Below are 17,073 nucleotides of genomic sequence, written 5' to 3' on the forward strand. Positions count from 1 at the left end.
AGGAAATCATTCAATTGAAATTATTTCATGAGGCCCTAATCTATGAATTTCACATGACTGGAAATACAGATATGCATCTGTTGTTCACAGATACCTTAAATAAAAAGGTGGGGTCGTGGATCAGAAAACCAGTCTGTATCTGGTGTGACCACCATTTGTCTCATGCAGTGCAACACATCTGCTTTGCATAGAGTTGAATAGGGCTGTTAGTTGTGCCCTGGGGAATGTTGTCCCACTCCTCTTCAATGGCTGTGCGATGTTGCTGTATATTGGCGGGAGTTGGAACACGCTGTCATACACGTCGATCCAGAGCATCCCAAATAATACGCACGCCATGGAAGAGTTTGGACATTTACAGGAGTTGTGTACAGATTCTTGCGACATGGGGCCGTGCATTATCATGCTCAAACATGAGGTGATGGCAGGTGCATGAATGGCACGACAATGGAACCATTTCTAAAAACATAATTCCACGTTGACATTATGAGCTATTGTGTGTTGATCAGTGACACAACAAATCAATGTTCAATTCAGGCTGTAACACAACACAATGTGAAGAAAGTGAAGGGGTGGGAATACATTCTGAAGGCCCTGTATGTACACAACAAAATATACAGCATGATAATGAATGTGCTGTCAGATATGACGGTATTTACAAATATAAAGTGGGCAGTGTATTGGTAGAGGGTAGTGTCTTGGTAGAGGGTAGTGTATTGGTAGAGGGTAGTGTCTTGTTAGAGGTTAGTGTCTTGGTAGAGGTTAGTGTCTTGGTGGAGGTTAGTGTCTTGGTAGAGGTTAGTGTCTTGGTAGAGGTTAGTGTATTGGTAGAGGGTAGTGTCTTGGTAGAGGGTGGTGTCTTGTTAGAGGGTAGTGTCTTGGTAGAGGGTAGTGTCTTGGTAGAGTGTAGTGTCTTGGTAGAGGGTAGTGTCTTGGTGGAGTTTAGTGTCTTGGTAGATGGTAGTGTCTTGGTAGAGGGTAGTGTCTTGGTAGAGGGTAGTGTCTTGGTAGAGGGTAGTGTCTTGGTAGAGGGTAGTGTCTTGGTAGAGGGTGGTGTCTTGTTAGAGGGTAGTGTCTTGGTAGAGGGTAGTGTCTTGGTAGAGGGTAGTGTCTTGGTAGAGGGTAGTGTCTTGGTAGAGGGTAGTGTCTTGGTGGAGTTTAGTGTCTTGGTAGATGGTAGTGTCTTGGTAGAGGGTAGTGTCTTGGTAGAGGGTAGTGTCTTGGTAGAGGGTAGTGTCTTGGTAGAGGGTAGTGTCTTGGTAGAGGGTGGTGTCTTGTTAGAGGGTAGTGTCTTGGTAGAGGGTAGTGTCTTGGTAGAGGTTAGTGTCTTGGTAGAGTTTAGTGTCTTGGTAGAGGTTAGTGTCTTGGTAGAGGGTAGGGTCTTAGTAGAGTGTAGTGTCTTAGTAGAGTGTAGTGTCTTGGTGTAGGGTAGTGTCTTGGTAGAGGTTAGTGTCTTGGTGTAGGGTAGTGTCTTGGTAGAGGTTAGTGTCTTGGTAGATGGTAGTGTCTTGGTAGAGGGTAGTGTCTTGGTAGAGGGTAGTGTCTTGGTAGAGGTTAGTGTCTTGGTGTAGGGTAGTGTCTTGGTAGATGGGAGTGTCTTGGTAGAGGTTAGTGTCTTGGTAGAGGTTAGTGTCTTGCTAGAGGATAGTGTCTTGTTAGAGGATAGTGTTTGGTAGAGGATAGTGTCTTGTTAGAGGATAGTGTCTTGTTAGAGGATAGTGTCTTGGTACAGCGTAGTGTCTTGGTAGAGGATAGTGTCTTGTTAGAGGATAGTGTCTTGGTAGAGGATAGTGTCTTGTTAGAGGATAGTGTCTTGTTAGAGGATAGTGTCTTGGTACAGCGTAGTGTCTTGGTACAGCTTAGTGTCTTGGTAGAGGTTAGTGTCTTGGTAGATGGTATTGTCTTGTTAATGGATAGTGTCTTGGTACAGCGTAGTGTCTTGGTAGAGGATAGTGTCTTGGTACAGCGTAGTGTCTTGGTAGAGGATAGTGTCTTGTTAGAGGATAGTGTCTTGTTAGAGGATAGTTTCTTGGTAGAGGATAGTGTCTTGGTAGAGGTTAGTGTCTTGTTAGAGGATAGTGTCTTGGTAGAGGATAGTGTCTTGGTAGAGGATAGTGTCTTGGTAGAGGATAGTATCTTGTTAGAGGATAGTGTCTTGTTAGAGGATAGTGTCTTGGTAGAGGATAGTGTCTTGGTAGAGGTTAGTGTCTTGGTAGAGGATAGTGTCTTGTTAGAGGATAGTGTCTTGTTAGAGGATAGTGTCTTGGTAGAGGATAGTGTCTTGGTAGAGGATAGTGTCTTGTTAGAGGATAGTGTCTTGGTAGAGGATAGTGTCTTGGTAGAGGTTAGTGTCTTGGTAGATGGTATTGTCTTGTTAATGGATAGTGTCTTGTCAGAGGACTGAGTCTTGTTAGAGGGTAGTGTCTTCATAGAGGTTAGTGTCTTGCTAGAGGATAGTGTCTTGTTAGAGGATAGTGTCTTGTTAGAGGATAGTGTCTTGTTAGAGGGTAGTGTCTTCGTAGAGGTTAGTGTCTTGCTAGAGGATAGTGTCTTGTTAAAGGATAGTTTCTTGGTACAGCGTAGTGTCTTGGTACAGCGTAGTGTCTTGTCTCAATCTACAGTCTTGTCAGTTTGTTATCACTGCGTTCCTGTAATCAAAGCCAGTGATACCAGATCCCTGTAGATTATGATGTTGATACCATATTAACAGATGTTTCATCAATTTCTGCTACATTCAGTTCCAGGCATTATGAAGTGTGTTTACGCCATCTTTTGTCTTTGCCCCCATCCCTCTCCTCTACAGTCCCATGCCTGTCCAACTTCACAGCTCCAATGGGCACAGTCCTATCACCCGACTACCCAGAAGGCTACAGCAACAACATGAACTGCGTGTGGCTGATCCTATCGGAACCCGGCAGCCGCATCCACCTGGCCTTCAACGACTTTGACCTGGAGGCACCTTACGACTTCCTCACCGTGAAGGACGGCGAGCTGCTGGACGCCACCATCCTGGGACGCTTCTCGGGGACCGAGTCCCCCTCCCACCTCGACAGTAACACTAACATACTGAGGCTGGAGTTCCAGGCCGACCACTCCATGGCCGGACGAGGGTTCAACATCACCTACAGCAGTAGGTTTCACCTTGATGTTGCGTTCTGTGCTGTCCTGCGTTTGATTTGCCCATGTTAGTTGATTAGGGCTCAGTTCAGTTGAACCCATGTTGTGCTATTTCCATGGTTACTCTGCCATAAACCAAGTGCAATTGAGTTTGGCCCTTGGTAATGTTAGCTGTGGCCATTTCTTTTGTTTTGTGGCACCTTGTGGTGACTTTACAGTAATGACTATAGTCCTTGTATATTTTGTCTTGATTTAATCCTTAAGATATTTGTCCTACCCTGGCCTCTCTCAGATCTGTTTCAATGGTTTTTAGTTATCATGTAAGGGCTTAATCAAATTCCACCCAATCGACTTTGCCCTCACAGTTATGGTTAGCCTCATAACTGTTGCTTTCTGAAGGAGACACAAAATGTCACGCCAATCCATCACTTCTGTCAAAAGAATGTGGGGGAAAAAAGAGGCCATGAAATCTTTTGAGCAAATAAGGCCCAAGTCATTAGGAACAATTGTAGGAGCTGGCCTTTCTGATTGACAACCAAACTCCATGTTATCTTAGTAAGGTACTGTCAGTGACATGATTGAGCAATGTTGCACTGATGTTATGTTCGACTGGGGGCTTTCTGTCTCAAGACATCCATCAGTCAGTCAGTCTGACTTGACCTGCGAGGCTATGGTAACAAGAGTTTAAGGCCAATTTACTTGGAAGACATCTTCCTGCAGGGATTAAATCCCCTCTACGCTTCATAAAGTTCTGAAAAAATTGCTTTGAGGTCACTAGCACTACAAGGGAAATAATAAACAGCCTTTAGAAGGGGAAAGTGGTTTTTTCATGTCGTGAAGTGCCCTGGACTATCATCTTGAGTCTCTTAATGCTTAACGCTAGAGCCCTTTCAACTTCCCCTTTGTTACGAGGTCTATGCTCAATCTATGCTGGTGTCACTAGAAGTGAAGTGTTGGCTTCTGTTTGTCTTTACAATCCTACTCTAGATTTGAGCAACCAACTCAGACCATAACTAGCCTCGCCCCAACCGCTCCGGCATCTCAAATGTAAAAATTAGGAATAGATTGTACCGAATAAACTCTCCCCACAGCTTTAAATGTCACCAATGGCGCCCTTTAACCAGATGATTTTCCAGCACAACTGGTTTGTAGGTTTTCAAGCTAGCAGTTACATGGGTGTACGATCAGAAGATCATTGGTTGGAGCCCAGTAAGGTGACAGGGACAGACAAGGAAGCAAATCAGTTAGCAGTACGGTTACATCTGGCAAAGCGAAATCAAAACATTTGTGTTTTCAGCGTTCGGCCACAACGAGTGTCCCGACCCGGGCATCCCGATAAATGCGAGGCGCTTCGGGGACAACTTCCAACTGGGTAGCTCCATCTCAGTGATCTGTGAGGACGGCTTCATCAAGACCCAGGGGGCCCAGACCATCACCTGTGAGCTGGACAACGGCAAGGTGATGTGGAGCGGACCCATCCCTAAATGTGAAGGTAATTATCCTGCTCTTCCTGGGGAGAGGAGAGACTGGGTGTGTTTGTGTTGGGTGTGTGTAGGTGTGTGCGCGTGCATGTGTGAGTGCATGTTTGTGTGTACGTGTGTGTGTGTGTGCTTGCGTGTATATGTGCACGTCCGTACATGCATGTATTTTAGGGTAATTACCCTGTTCCTGACACAGACAAAAGTCTAAGTGAGTGTAAGCGGATTGGATACTAGAGGACACTCACCTGTGTGTTGGAGGATACTAGAGGACACTCACCTGTGTGTTGTAGGATACTAGAGGACACTCACCTGTGTGTTGTAGGATACTAGAGGACACTCATCTGTGTGTTGTAGGATACTAGAGGACACTCATCTGTGTGTTGTAGGATACTAGAGGAGACTCACCTGTGTGTTGGAGGATACTAGAGGACACTCACCTGTGTGTTGGAGGATACTAGAGGACACTCACCTGTGTGTTGTAGGATACTAGAGGACACTCACCTGTGTGCTGTAGGATACTAGAGGACACTCACCTGTGTGTTGTAGGATACTAGAGGACACTCACCTGTGTGTTGTAGGATACTAGAGGACACTCACCTGTGTGTTGGAGGATACTAGAGGACACTCACCTGTGTGTTGGAGGATACTAGAGGACACTCACCTGTGTGTTGTAGGATACTAGAGGACACTCACCTGTGTGTTGGAGGATACTAGAGGACACTCACCTGTGTGTTGGAGGATACTAGAGGACACTCACCTGTGTGTTGGAGGATACTAGAGGACACTCACTTGTGTGTTGTAGGATACTAGAGGACACTCACCTGTATGTTGTAGGATACTAGAGGACACTCACCTGTGTGTTGGAGGATACTAGAGGACACTCACCTGTGTGTTGGAGGATACTAGAGGACACTCACTTGTGTGTTGTAGGATACTAGAGGACACTCACCTGTGTGTTGTAGGATACTAGAGGACACTCACCTGTGTGTTGGAGGATACTAGAGGACACTCACTTGTGTGTTGTAGGATACTAGAGGACACTCACCTGTATGTTGTAGGATACTAGAGGACACTCACCTGTGTGTTGGAGGATACGAGGGAAGGCTTAGGGACACCTGGAGATTGGGGACAGGAAACAAGGGTACTGTTGGCCAAGCAGTCACCTTCAATCTGACTTCCTGTCAGTCATTCACCCTGCACCTTATGTCCCTGATGCTGTGGTGACATCACTCAGATGGAGTAGGAATAAAGAGCCTCATGTTAGCGTGTACAGTACGCTGTATGATACTGTTTGCCAGATTAGATCATCAAGCAGGGCATTTTGAGTTATTTAAAACTCTCTCTCTTAAAAATCTCTCTCCCCCCTCCCCTCCGTAGCCCCCTGCGGAGGCCACTTCTCCTCTCCCAGTGGGGTAATCCTGTCCCCAGGGTGGCCTGGATACTATAAAGGCTCCCTCAGCTGTGAGTGGGTCATCGAGACCGAGCCCGGACGCTCCATCAAGATCACCTTTGACAAGTACTTGTCCATTATATCATTAAAGTTGTTCAATGTATTCTATTTTAGTCTATTAGCATTCCCAAACTGTTGAGTACGGAGAATGGATTTCTGCATCAATGAATACACCCATAATGGAATCTTATTGCTTATTTATTGTATATTTATAAAGTCTCCCTTGAAAGTGCTTTTTAGTGCAGTAGTAGACTTAATCTAAGTTTATGCAACTGTAGCACTGACTATGTATTATCACAAGTAAATAAAATGTGTATATTTCATAATTCCTCTTCTGTCATTGGTCCAGGTTTCAGACAGAGCTGGGCTATGACTTCCTGGAGATCCACGATGGGCCCAACCTGCTCTCTCCTCTGGTGGGCTCATTCAACGGTACCCAGGTGCCCCAGTTCCTGTTCAGCAGTACTAACCACCTGTACATGCTCTTCACCACCGACAACAGCCGCTCCAACAGTGGATTTAAGATCATCTATGAGAGTAAGTCTAGTGTAGTGACCCAGGTGTTCCTGGTCAGATCATCTATGAGAGTACTAGTCTAGTGTAGTGACCCAGGTGTTCCTGGTCAGATCATCTATGAGAGTAAGTCTAGTGTAGTGACCCAGGTGTTCCTGGTCAGATCATCTACCATAGTACTAGTCTAGTGTAATGACCCAGGTGTTCCTGGTCAGATCATCTACCATAGTACTAGTCTAGTGTAGTGACCCAGGTGTTCCTGGTCAGATCATCTACCATAGTACTAGTCTAGTGTAGTGACCCAGGTGTTCCTGGTCAGATCATCTACCATAGTACTAGTCTAGTGTAGTGACCCAGGTGTTCCTGGTCAGATCATCTACCATAGTACTAGTCTAGTGTAGTGACCCAGGTGTTCCTGGTCAGATCATGTGGTCAGAACAAACTCTACCCATACTTTTAGCTCTAACTCTGATTTCAAATTGTTAAAGCTTCCTATTCCCTGTATGAGACGTTTGATGTTGTTCCCCCCATAATATTTTAATCTTCAGGCGTGACTGTGGACACCTACTCCTGCCAGGACCCGGGCTTCCCGGTCAACGGGTTGCGTTACGGCCAAGACTTCACCATCGGTTCCACTGTGTCGTTCGGCTGTGACCCTGGATACAGGCTAAGCCACGAGGAACCTCTGGTCTGTGAGAAAAACCACTGGTGGAGCCACCCTCTGCCCACCTGTGATGGTACGAACCAGTTCAAACCAGTTCAAACCATTTCCAAACCGAGTTTAGGAACGCACATACCAGTGGCTTTCAGGTGCAGGGTACATTAGGCTAAGTCATGAACTGCGGAAGCATTCACAGTCTGCAGGTCTCTGTTTATTTTTCATGGTATGGACAGTAGCCATGGTGACCAAGGTTGTGGCAGAATCCTAATAGCCTGTTTACCAGATGTGTTTGTTCCTCACATGTCGTGGTCATTGTGGTGCTGAACACATAACAAGTTGGATCTAGTCTAGATCTGGACTTTCCATAGCACATATCTGACCACCAGGTTAGTGATCTAGTCTAGATCTGGGCTTTCCATAGTACATATCTGACCACCAGGTTAGTGATCTAGTCTAGATCTGGGCTTTCCATAGTACATATCTGACCACCAGCTTAGTGATCTAGTCTAGATCTGGGCTTTCCATAGTACATATCTGACCACCAGGTTAGTGATCTAGTCTAGATCTGGGCTTTCCATAGTACATATCTGACCACCAGGTTAGTGATCTAGTCTAGATCTGGGCTTTCCATAGTACATATCTGACCACCAGGTTAGTGATCTAGTCTAGATCATTGCTCTCCATCATACATATCTGACCACCAGGTTAGTGATCTAGTCGAGATCTGGGCTTTCCATAGTACATATCTGACCACCAGGTTAGTGATCTAGTCTAGATCTGGGCTTTCCATAGCACATATCTGACCACCAGGTTCGTGATCTAGTCTAGATCTGGGCTTTCCATAGTACATATCTGACCACCAGGTTAGTGATCTAGTCTAGATCTGGGCTTTCCATAGCACATATCTGACCACCAGGTTTGTGATCTAGTCTAGATCTGGGCTTTCCATAGTACATATCTGACCACCAGGTTAGTGATCTAGTCTAGATCTGGGCTTTCCATAGTACATATCTGACCACCAGGTTAGTGATCTAGTCTAGATCTGGGCTTTCCATAGTACATATCTGACCACCAGGTTAGTGATCTAGTCTAGATCAGGGCTTTCCATAGTACATATCTGACCACCAACTTAGTGATCTAGTCTAGATCATTGCTCTCCATAGTACATATCTGACCACCAGGTTAGTGATCTAGTCTAGATCATTGCTCTCCATAGTACATATCTGACCACCTAGTCTAGATCTGGGCTTTCCATAGTACATATCTGACCACCAGGCTAGTGCTCTGTTCCTGGAGAACTACCATCCTGTAGGTTATCTAGCACACCTGATTCTAATAATTAGCTGGTTGATAAGCTGAATACGCTGAATCAGGTCAGTTACAGCTGGGGTTGGAGTGAAAAGCTACAAGAGGGTGGTTCTCCAGGAACAGGGTTGAAGTTAAAACCTACAGCACGGTAACTCTCCAGGAACAGGGTTGTTGTGAAAATCTACAGGAGGGTAACTCTCCAGGAACAGTGTTGGAGTTAAAACCTACAGGAGGGTCGCTCTCCAGGAACAGGGTTGGTGTGAAAACCTACGGGAGGGTTGCTCTCCAGGAACACGGTTGGTTTAAACCTACAGGAGGGTTCTTGAGCTTTCAAATCTTGAGCTATCAAATCTTATCAAATCTTGAGCTATCAAATCTTATCAAATCTTGAGTTATCAAATCTTGAGCTATCAAATCATGAGCTTTCAAATATTATTAAATCTTGAGCTTTCAAATCGTATCAAATCTTGAATAATCACTTTCAACAGGCCTTGATTAGTTTAAATATTCTCTCATATGATATGATGCCAAAGATAGCGCCAAACTGCCTATTGACAAAACCAATGAAGGATTGAATTGTGTTTTTGTGCTGAGAAATTTAGCCTACAAGAGTGGTTGTTCAATACTTGAGTCAATGACAGTTCATGTAAATTGGCTGCCTGGTGAAAGAGAATCAGCCCAGCGACTCTGGGACTGACAAAAACTTTTAGCTCGTTCGTCTCTCCGTGTTTAGATTTCAGAGATCTATTTTCTTGTCCAGGGAGAAAGCTAAACGGAGACAATGCAATTCAATGCCAGGCCATTAGGCTGTATGTGCAGGTGAATCACAGAGGCAATTTGCTGTGATGGCTACTTGGCCTGATAGGAACTGATCTCCTCACCAGATTAGGGATCCGGGAGCACCTTTTACCTGCGCTATAGCTTGTCATCTCACCTCACCTGCCTCCTGCTATGACTCTGAAGGCTTTTATGTATGCATTGGGGGTAAGAGGGAGGGGGTGGAGGGTTGGGGAAGCTGACCTAAGTGGAATAGTGGGGAGAATGTGAACTCCATGCCAGGGCATGCAAATGAGAGTCCTGATGTGCTGAAATGTTGATATCCTGGGTTCTTCGATATGGAAATTGAGGGCACAGCATGTCAAAATGAAACATCTTGTTCAGTTCTTTTCTTGCTCAGAGAGTGAGAGATATAAAGAGTGAGTGAGAGATATAGAGAGTGAGTGAGAGGGAGAGGGAAGGGGAAAGAGAGACAGAGAGAGAGAGAGAGAGAGACAGAGAGAGAGAGAGAGAGAGCGAGAGGAACAGAATAAGATCAATGTAGTTGTCCACATTTCCCTGTACGATAAGGCTTTGTATTAAGTGCTTAATACAAAGCCTATTAAGTTGCTCCATTCATTATTGATACAGAACTGCATCTGTCTGGGACAGATAAGTACTAGTGCATGCTGAGAAGGAAGAGAGGAGAGGTTGAGAGGAGGAAGAGAATAAGAGAGGTTTCACTTCCTCAATCTCCCTCAGAGTTACAGAACAACATCACATCAGATAAAATGTGCCAAACAGACTTTGCTTTACACTGAGAGTTACTGTTTGTCCATGTTTTAACATGGCTGCCGTAGCTCCCTTAAGGAAGGCACTTAACCCGTCAATCTGCTCCAAGAGTTCCTGCATCGCTGACGCTGTGCTTCCACCCGCTCGGGTTGTTTGTGTGACTCAGAGGGTTGAGTTAACCTTTTACCGCAGTGGGCTAAATCAGGGTCACACAGAGTGTTTCTTGGTAGTCTTAAACACATCTACTTTAAAACAGAGGTAAACACGTCACACACGATTATGGGATTGACAAAAAGAAGACACCTCTAACATTGCAGAAATAGAGTTGAAATATATTACACTTTTGTATACAGAAGACTGAAATATAACAAAACTGTTTGACATAGAAACACTGGCATATATCTGTTCTCTGCAAAAACATGAACAATAAAGTGTTTCACCCTCTTTGTTCCCCAGCGTTGTGTGGAGGGGACGTGCGAGGGCCCGGCGGCACCATCCTGTCTCCTGGATATCCTGAGATGTATCCCAGCTCACTCAACTGTACCTGGACTGTGGAGGTCAGCCATGGCAAAGGTAAGCCTTGGTTAGCTTAGCGTCCTCCCTGAGATCCTTTCTCTATTGGTCTAGATTGGCAAAGGTAAGCCTTGGTTAGCTTAGCGTCCTCCCTGAGATCCTTTCTCTATTGGTCTAGATTGGCAAAGGTAAGCCTTGGTTAGCTTAGCGTCCTCCCTGAGATCCTTTCTCTATTGGTCTAGATTGGCAAAGGTAAGCCTTGGTTAGCTTAGCGTCCTCCCTGAGATCCTTTCTCTATTGGTCTAGATTGGCAAAGGTAAGCCTTGGTTAGCTTAGCGTCCTCCCTGAGATCCTTTCTCTATTGGTCTAGATTGGCAAAGGTAAGCCTTGGTTAGCTTAGCGTCCTCCCTGAGATCCTTTCTCTATTGGTCTAGATTGGCAAAGGTAAGCCTTGGTTAGCTTAGCGTCCTCCCTGAGATCCTTTCTCTATTGGTCTAGATTGGCAAAGGTAAGCCTTGGTTAGCTTAGCTCCCTTCCCTATTGGTCGAGAATGGCCCCCAAGCTGTCCAGTCAAGACAGAGTCATCCATGTCTGGAATTAGCCAACAACATAGGTGATGACTTCTAAATCAAGGTTGAGAATATATATTGAATGTTCCTAGGTTGCGAACACTCCAATTCTATTCTGCCTATAATCACACAATGTTGTTATGGTACTACAAACCTGAAGTGTTTTTTTATGGAATGTGATCCATCATAACTCTTGTTGACATAGACAGCTATTCCGTCTGCAGATATATAACATATACAAATGACAGACAAACAATACGCACAAATGTTGATACTGTAGAATTATAAATGAATTCATAAACTGAAAAATCGACTCCTATACTCCACTTTATCAGCGGCTTGGTGAAAGGCATTGTGGGACATGAATACTGATTCACTATAGGTCCTCTTCCCAGCCCAGCCCATCTCTCTGAAATATCATTATAATACAAGGCTCTGGGTGGAGAATGAAAATTCTTTGGAATTTTAATTTCCCCATGTCTGCAAAGATATTCAATATGGACGACCATTATGTTTCTCTGAATAATCATTGCGAATTGAAATGCAGTCTCTCTATCATCCCCCTCCTTCAAGAAAAGAAAACCCAGACACCCTGTTTTTATATGAACTGACCTCAACTTTGAATGTAATGAGATGAAGTCCACTCTCTATCTCCACTTGGCTTTTCTCCTCTCAGATTAAGCCGCCGTTTCATTGAATTTGATAATTTAATCAGGGGAGGCTGACAGGTAGCTTGAACCATAGTATTGGCTGTTCTCCTCTGGACTTGGCTTATTATTGGCTGTGCACCTCTAGACCTGGCTTATTATTGGCTGAACACCTTTGTGTTTGTCCCAATAGGAGTCCAATTCACCTTCAACAACTTCCACCTGGAAGATCACCATGACTACCTGCTCATCACAGAAAATGGAAGCTTCATCCAACCCCTGGCGCGCCTCACGGGTAATGAGCTGCCCTCCCACACCAATGCTGGGCTATACGGGAACTTCAAGGCCCAACTGCGATTTATATCTGACTTTTCTATATCCTACGAGGGATTCAATATTACCTTCTCTGGTGAGTAGGAGGAGTGTGTGTGTGTGTGTGTGTGTGTGTGTGTGTGTGTGTGTGTGTGTGTGTGTGTGTGTGTGTGTGTGTGTGTGTAGGGTGCATGTGTGAGAGTGTGCGTGTGCATGCACGTGCGTGTGTGTATGTGTGTTGTATGGTATGTGTATGTGTTGTTGGTCAATTCATGCACCTTGATGGGAAAGCGAGGTAGTTGATCCTCCAAGACCTTGGGTAAGAGACAGATGTGTGTTTGAGATAAAGGGAAAGAGAGAGAGAAAGAAAGAGAGACAGGGAGAGATAGAGATTGATGGGGCAGTCGCTTTGCTGTTTCTGCTCATTAAAGTCTCCTAACGGACTGAGAGCTTCTTTCCGCCTAGCTTCACATGCCTCCAGTACTCTGTCCAGCGTTCTGACATCCCCTAGAACTAGTCCTCCCTCACCCCATAGACACACATCTTCAATACCTTTCAGTTAGTCCTCCCTGAAGTGTTTTGGGGTCATATAGAAACATATTGTACCTTTATAAATCCTTAAGTGTCCTTCAGGATGTCACTCCTTCTGAGACATAAAAAAGATACATGTTGACATGGTTTGTTGACGGAATTTAACAGTGTGTTTGTGTGCGTGTGTGTGACCGTATTCAGTGTGTGTGTATGTGTGTGTTTATATTCGTTGTGAGTGTGTGTGTATTCATTGTGAGTGTGTGTGTATTCATTGTGTGTGTGTGTGAGCGTATTCAGTGTGTGTGTATTCATTGTGTCTGTGTGTCTGTGTGTGTGTGCATATTCATTGTGTCTCTGTGTGTGTGTGTGTGTGTGTGTATTCATTGTGTGTGTGTTTGTGTGTGTGTATTCATTGTGTGTGTGTGTTTGGTGGCATCAACACAGGAATGCTGACACATGTAAATCTAGACATGAGAGAGTGTTGATCCGAAGCCATAGCGTTGATGAATAATGCATTGTCATTGCATACATTTAGAAGGCAGCTACAATCACTTTTAGGCAGACTTCAAAAGCCGTAAAGTCACTAATCAATGAATAACAAACGTCTATATTATTCCTCACTTTAGAATTGTATTATTTTGAGTATGCACTGCACTCAAACAAACAAACTCCATCGATTTGAATGTGATTGACAGATGACAGGTACACTACTTATCGAGAGTACCACTTGACATTATGTCATTACCTTCTTGACATGACTGAGTATACAGCGCAGTCAAACAATCCCGTGACCTGTGGATGTGGATCTACTTCACAGGTAGACTGGGTCCCAAATGGCAACCTATTCCCTTTATAGTGCACTACTTTTGACCAGAGCCCTATGAATACAACTTGGAGTATGGACTGCATTCAAACAAACCATCATTGAGTGTACAACAACAAAAAAGTTTGACTTGCCACAACTTCCTGCTTCTTCAGAGTACAACTTGGAGCCTTGTGAGGACCCGGGGATGCCCCAGTTCGGCCGGAGGAACGGCTACAGCTTCAGCATCGGGGACACCCTGACGTTCTCTTGCAACATGGGCTACCGACTGGAGGGGGTGCCAGAGATTATCTGCCTTGGAGGGGGGAGGCGCATGTGGAGCGCACCTCTGCCTAGGTGTGTGGGTATGTAGTCTCCTGCTTTAATTTCCCTTAAAACTATTGTTATAAAGCTTGTGGTTGTTGAAACATTACTGTAGAGCTGATTACAGTGATACTCAGTGCTGGGCTGTGTCTGAAAAAAAATCTTACTGTTTCCTCAATTCCCTCTCAAAGAGTTGATCCAAGATCCCTTTGAGAGGAATTATTGAGGAAGCAAAGACCGAGATGGCAAGGATTTGACGGCTAGTATATTTTCCTGACATAGCCTTGCTTATGCATGTTTAGTCTCAGCTTAGTGCCATCACACCTAATTCAAATAATCAACTGATCTTCAATCAACGGCTTGATAAGCTGAATCAGGTGTTGCACTGCTGAGGTGGGACAAAACCCTGCATTTCTGTGGCTCTTCAGGAGCAGGATTGAGGAACACTGATCTAGTGTGTACCATGAACGTCCCCCTGCTTGTTGAGTTCTGAGCACTGAGAAGGAGTAGGAAGGCACAACAAGAGGAGAGGGTACTCTGTTTAAGATATGCCACAGTAAACCCATAGACACACACAGAAACAAACAGGCGGATGGATGGAGGGAGAGACCAATCAACTCAAATCAAATTGTATTGGTCACATACACATGGTTAGCAGATGATAATGTGAGTGTAGCAAAATGCTTGCGCTTCTAGTTCCGACTATGCAGTAAAATCTAACAAGTCATCTAACAACTTCACAACAACTACCTTATACACACAAATACACACAAATGTAAAGGGATGAATATATACATAGAAATATATGGATGAGCGATGGCATAGGCAGATGCAGTAGATGGTGTAGAATACAGTATATACATGAGATGAATCATGTAGGATATGTAAACATTATTAAAAGCGGCATTATTTAAAGTGACCAGTGATACCTCTGTGTAAACATGATTAAAGTGGTATTATTTAAAGTGACTAGTGATACCTCTGTGTAAACATGATTAAAGTGGTATTATTTAAAGTGACTAGTGATACCTCTGTGTAAACATGATTAAAGTGGTATTATTTAAAGTGACTAGTGATACCTCTGTGTAAACATGATTAAAGTGGTATTATTTAAAGTGACTAGTGATACCTCTGTGTAAACATGATTAAAGTGGTGTTATTTAAAGTGACTAGTGATACCTTTATTAAGTGCATTTATTGAAGCTGCCAGAGATTTGAGTCCGTATGTTGGCAGCAGCCTCTCCATGTTAGTGGTGGCTGTTTAACAGTCTGATGGCCTCGAGATAGAAGCTGTTTTTCAGTCTCTCGGTCCCAGCTTTGATGCACCTGTACTGACCTCGCCTTCTGGATATTAGCGGGGTGAACAGGCAATGGCTCGGGTGGTTGTTGTCCTTGATGATCTGTTTGGCCTTCCTGTGACATCGGGTGCTGTAGGTGTCAAGTAGTTTGCCCTGGTGATGGTTTGCCCTGGGCCTGGTGATGGTTTGCCCTGGGCCTGGTGATGGTTTGCCCTGGGCCTGGTGATGCGTTGTGCAGACCTCATAACCCTCTGGAGAACCTTGTGGTTGAGGGCAATGCAATTGCCGTACCAGGTGGTGATACATCCCGACAGGATGCTCTCGATTGTGCATCTGTAAAAGTTTGTGAGTGTTTTAGATGACAAGCCACATTTCTTCAGCCTCCTGAGGTTGGAGAGGCTCTGTTGCGCCTTCTTCACTACACTGTCTGTGTGGGTGGACCATTTCAGTTTGTCTGTGATGTTTACGCCGAGGAACTTAAAATGTTCCACCTTCTCCACTACTGTCCCTCCGATGCGGATGGGGGGGTGCTCCCTCTGCTGTTTCCTGAAGTCCACGATCATCTCCTTTGTTTTGTTGATGTTGAGCGTGAGGTTATTTTCCTGACACAATACTCAGAGGGCCGTCTCGTCGTTGTTGGTAATCAAGCCTACCACCGTAGTGTCGTCTGCAAACTTGATGACAGCCAGGCAGGCAGACACACAGCTAGACACATAGCCAGACAGACAGACACACACAGAGAGACAGACACAGAGATCTCTCTCTATCCATCTACATCAAAGTCAATCTGCTCCCTGTCCTCTGTCCCTGTAGACGAGTGTCTCTGTGTATCACTAACCAGCTGGGAGAGGTCAAATGGGTTGTCAACGAGGCGAATGCAAAGAGACTAACATGGCTGCATTGTGCTTTGATAGAGATACTATGGCGTGAGCTATGAATCTCACTGTCTCACAAACTCCAGTCTGATACATCACCTGTTTAGTGTGATTCCCAGACCCAGCTTCGTTGGTATTTATTTTCTCTCTAGTAGGTCGGTTGCACCATGGAATCTTTCCAAAAGTCCATGTTCTGCACATCTGGCATTCCAGGCAGGCTCAATTCAAAACCCCAAATGATTTGATAAAATATGTATAATACTATTTGAACCCAGGTCTAGGGGTTACACTGTTTCCTGCAGTTTCTTCTTCCCTAAGACGAGGTTTCTACTGGTCTTGTTCCCCCATCAAACCGTCTCTTCCTGTTTATTTACACTACTTAAAACAGCTGCTTCAGTAGAGTAGTGATTTACATTCTGTCACGTTGAGATGTTCCTGGATTGCACTCTTGTCTCTCTGTAAATTCTACCACGTGGTGCACAGTAAAAGGAATCCAGCAATCGCTCAACATCCATCAAATTCTAGATGTGTCTGAATAAAAGAGTATCTCATGGAGTGTATCCCCACATCCACGTCGGCCGGTCCCTACCTACCAGGCAGAAACAAATGAGGAATTATAATAATGAAGAACTTTTCAGATATTTCCAATAGAGCTGCACTTCGTTTTTCCTAAGGTCACCTGTCATTTTTCATATTCACTGAAAAACGTGTTCATTTGTCACCACTGTTTGTGTATGCTGTTAGTTTTACTTGCCTTGACCCCGTCGTTCAATGGTGCATGGTATCCGTTGGTGCCAGATCTCCAATCTTGAGTGACTACAAGAACCATGGTATCCGTTGGTGCCAGATCCCCAATCTTGAGAGTGACTACAATAACCATGGTATCTGTTGGTGCCAGATCTCCAATCTTGAGATTGACTACAATAACCATGGTATCCATTGGTGCCAGATCTCCAATCTTGAGTGACTACAATAACCATGGTATCCGTTGGTGCCAGATCTCCAATCTTGAGAGTGACTACAAAAAACATGGTATCCGTTGGTGCCAGATCTCCAATCTTGAGTGACTACAAAAGCCATGGTATCCGTTGGTGCCAGATCTCCAATCTTGAGAGTGACTACAAGTA

General features: G+C 44.6%; 1 protein-coding gene across 3 annotated transcripts in view; it reads left to right on the top strand.

Annotated features, from left to right (window-relative positions):
* LOC135551748 (CUB and sushi domain-containing protein 3-like) overlaps window positions 1-17,073 on the top strand; it is an 826,047-nt gene that overhangs the window by 500,788 nt on the left and 308,186 nt on the right. For all 3 annotated transcript variants that reach the window (XM_064982949.1, XM_064982950.1, XM_064982951.1), the window contains 8 exons: window positions 2,801-3,127; window positions 4,412-4,606; window positions 5,973-6,111; window positions 6,395-6,582; window positions 7,107-7,295; window positions 10,532-10,648; window positions 11,998-12,213; window positions 13,626-13,814. In XM_064982949.1, coding sequence (XP_064839021.1) covers window positions 2,801-3,127; window positions 4,412-4,606; window positions 5,973-6,111; window positions 6,395-6,582; window positions 7,107-7,295; window positions 10,532-10,648; window positions 11,998-12,213; window positions 13,626-13,814 — 1,560 coding nt within the window. The remainder of the gene's footprint in view (window positions 1-2,800; window positions 3,128-4,411; window positions 4,607-5,972; window positions 6,112-6,394; window positions 6,583-7,106; window positions 7,296-10,531; window positions 10,649-11,997; window positions 12,214-13,625; window positions 13,815-17,073) is intronic.

This window comes from Oncorhynchus masou, chromosome 13 (genome assembly GCF_036934945.1).
Source record: "Oncorhynchus masou masou isolate Uvic2021 chromosome 13, UVic_Omas_1.1, whole genome shotgun sequence".
Taxonomy (NCBI): Eukaryota; Metazoa; Chordata; class Actinopteri; order Salmoniformes; family Salmonidae; genus Oncorhynchus; species Oncorhynchus masou.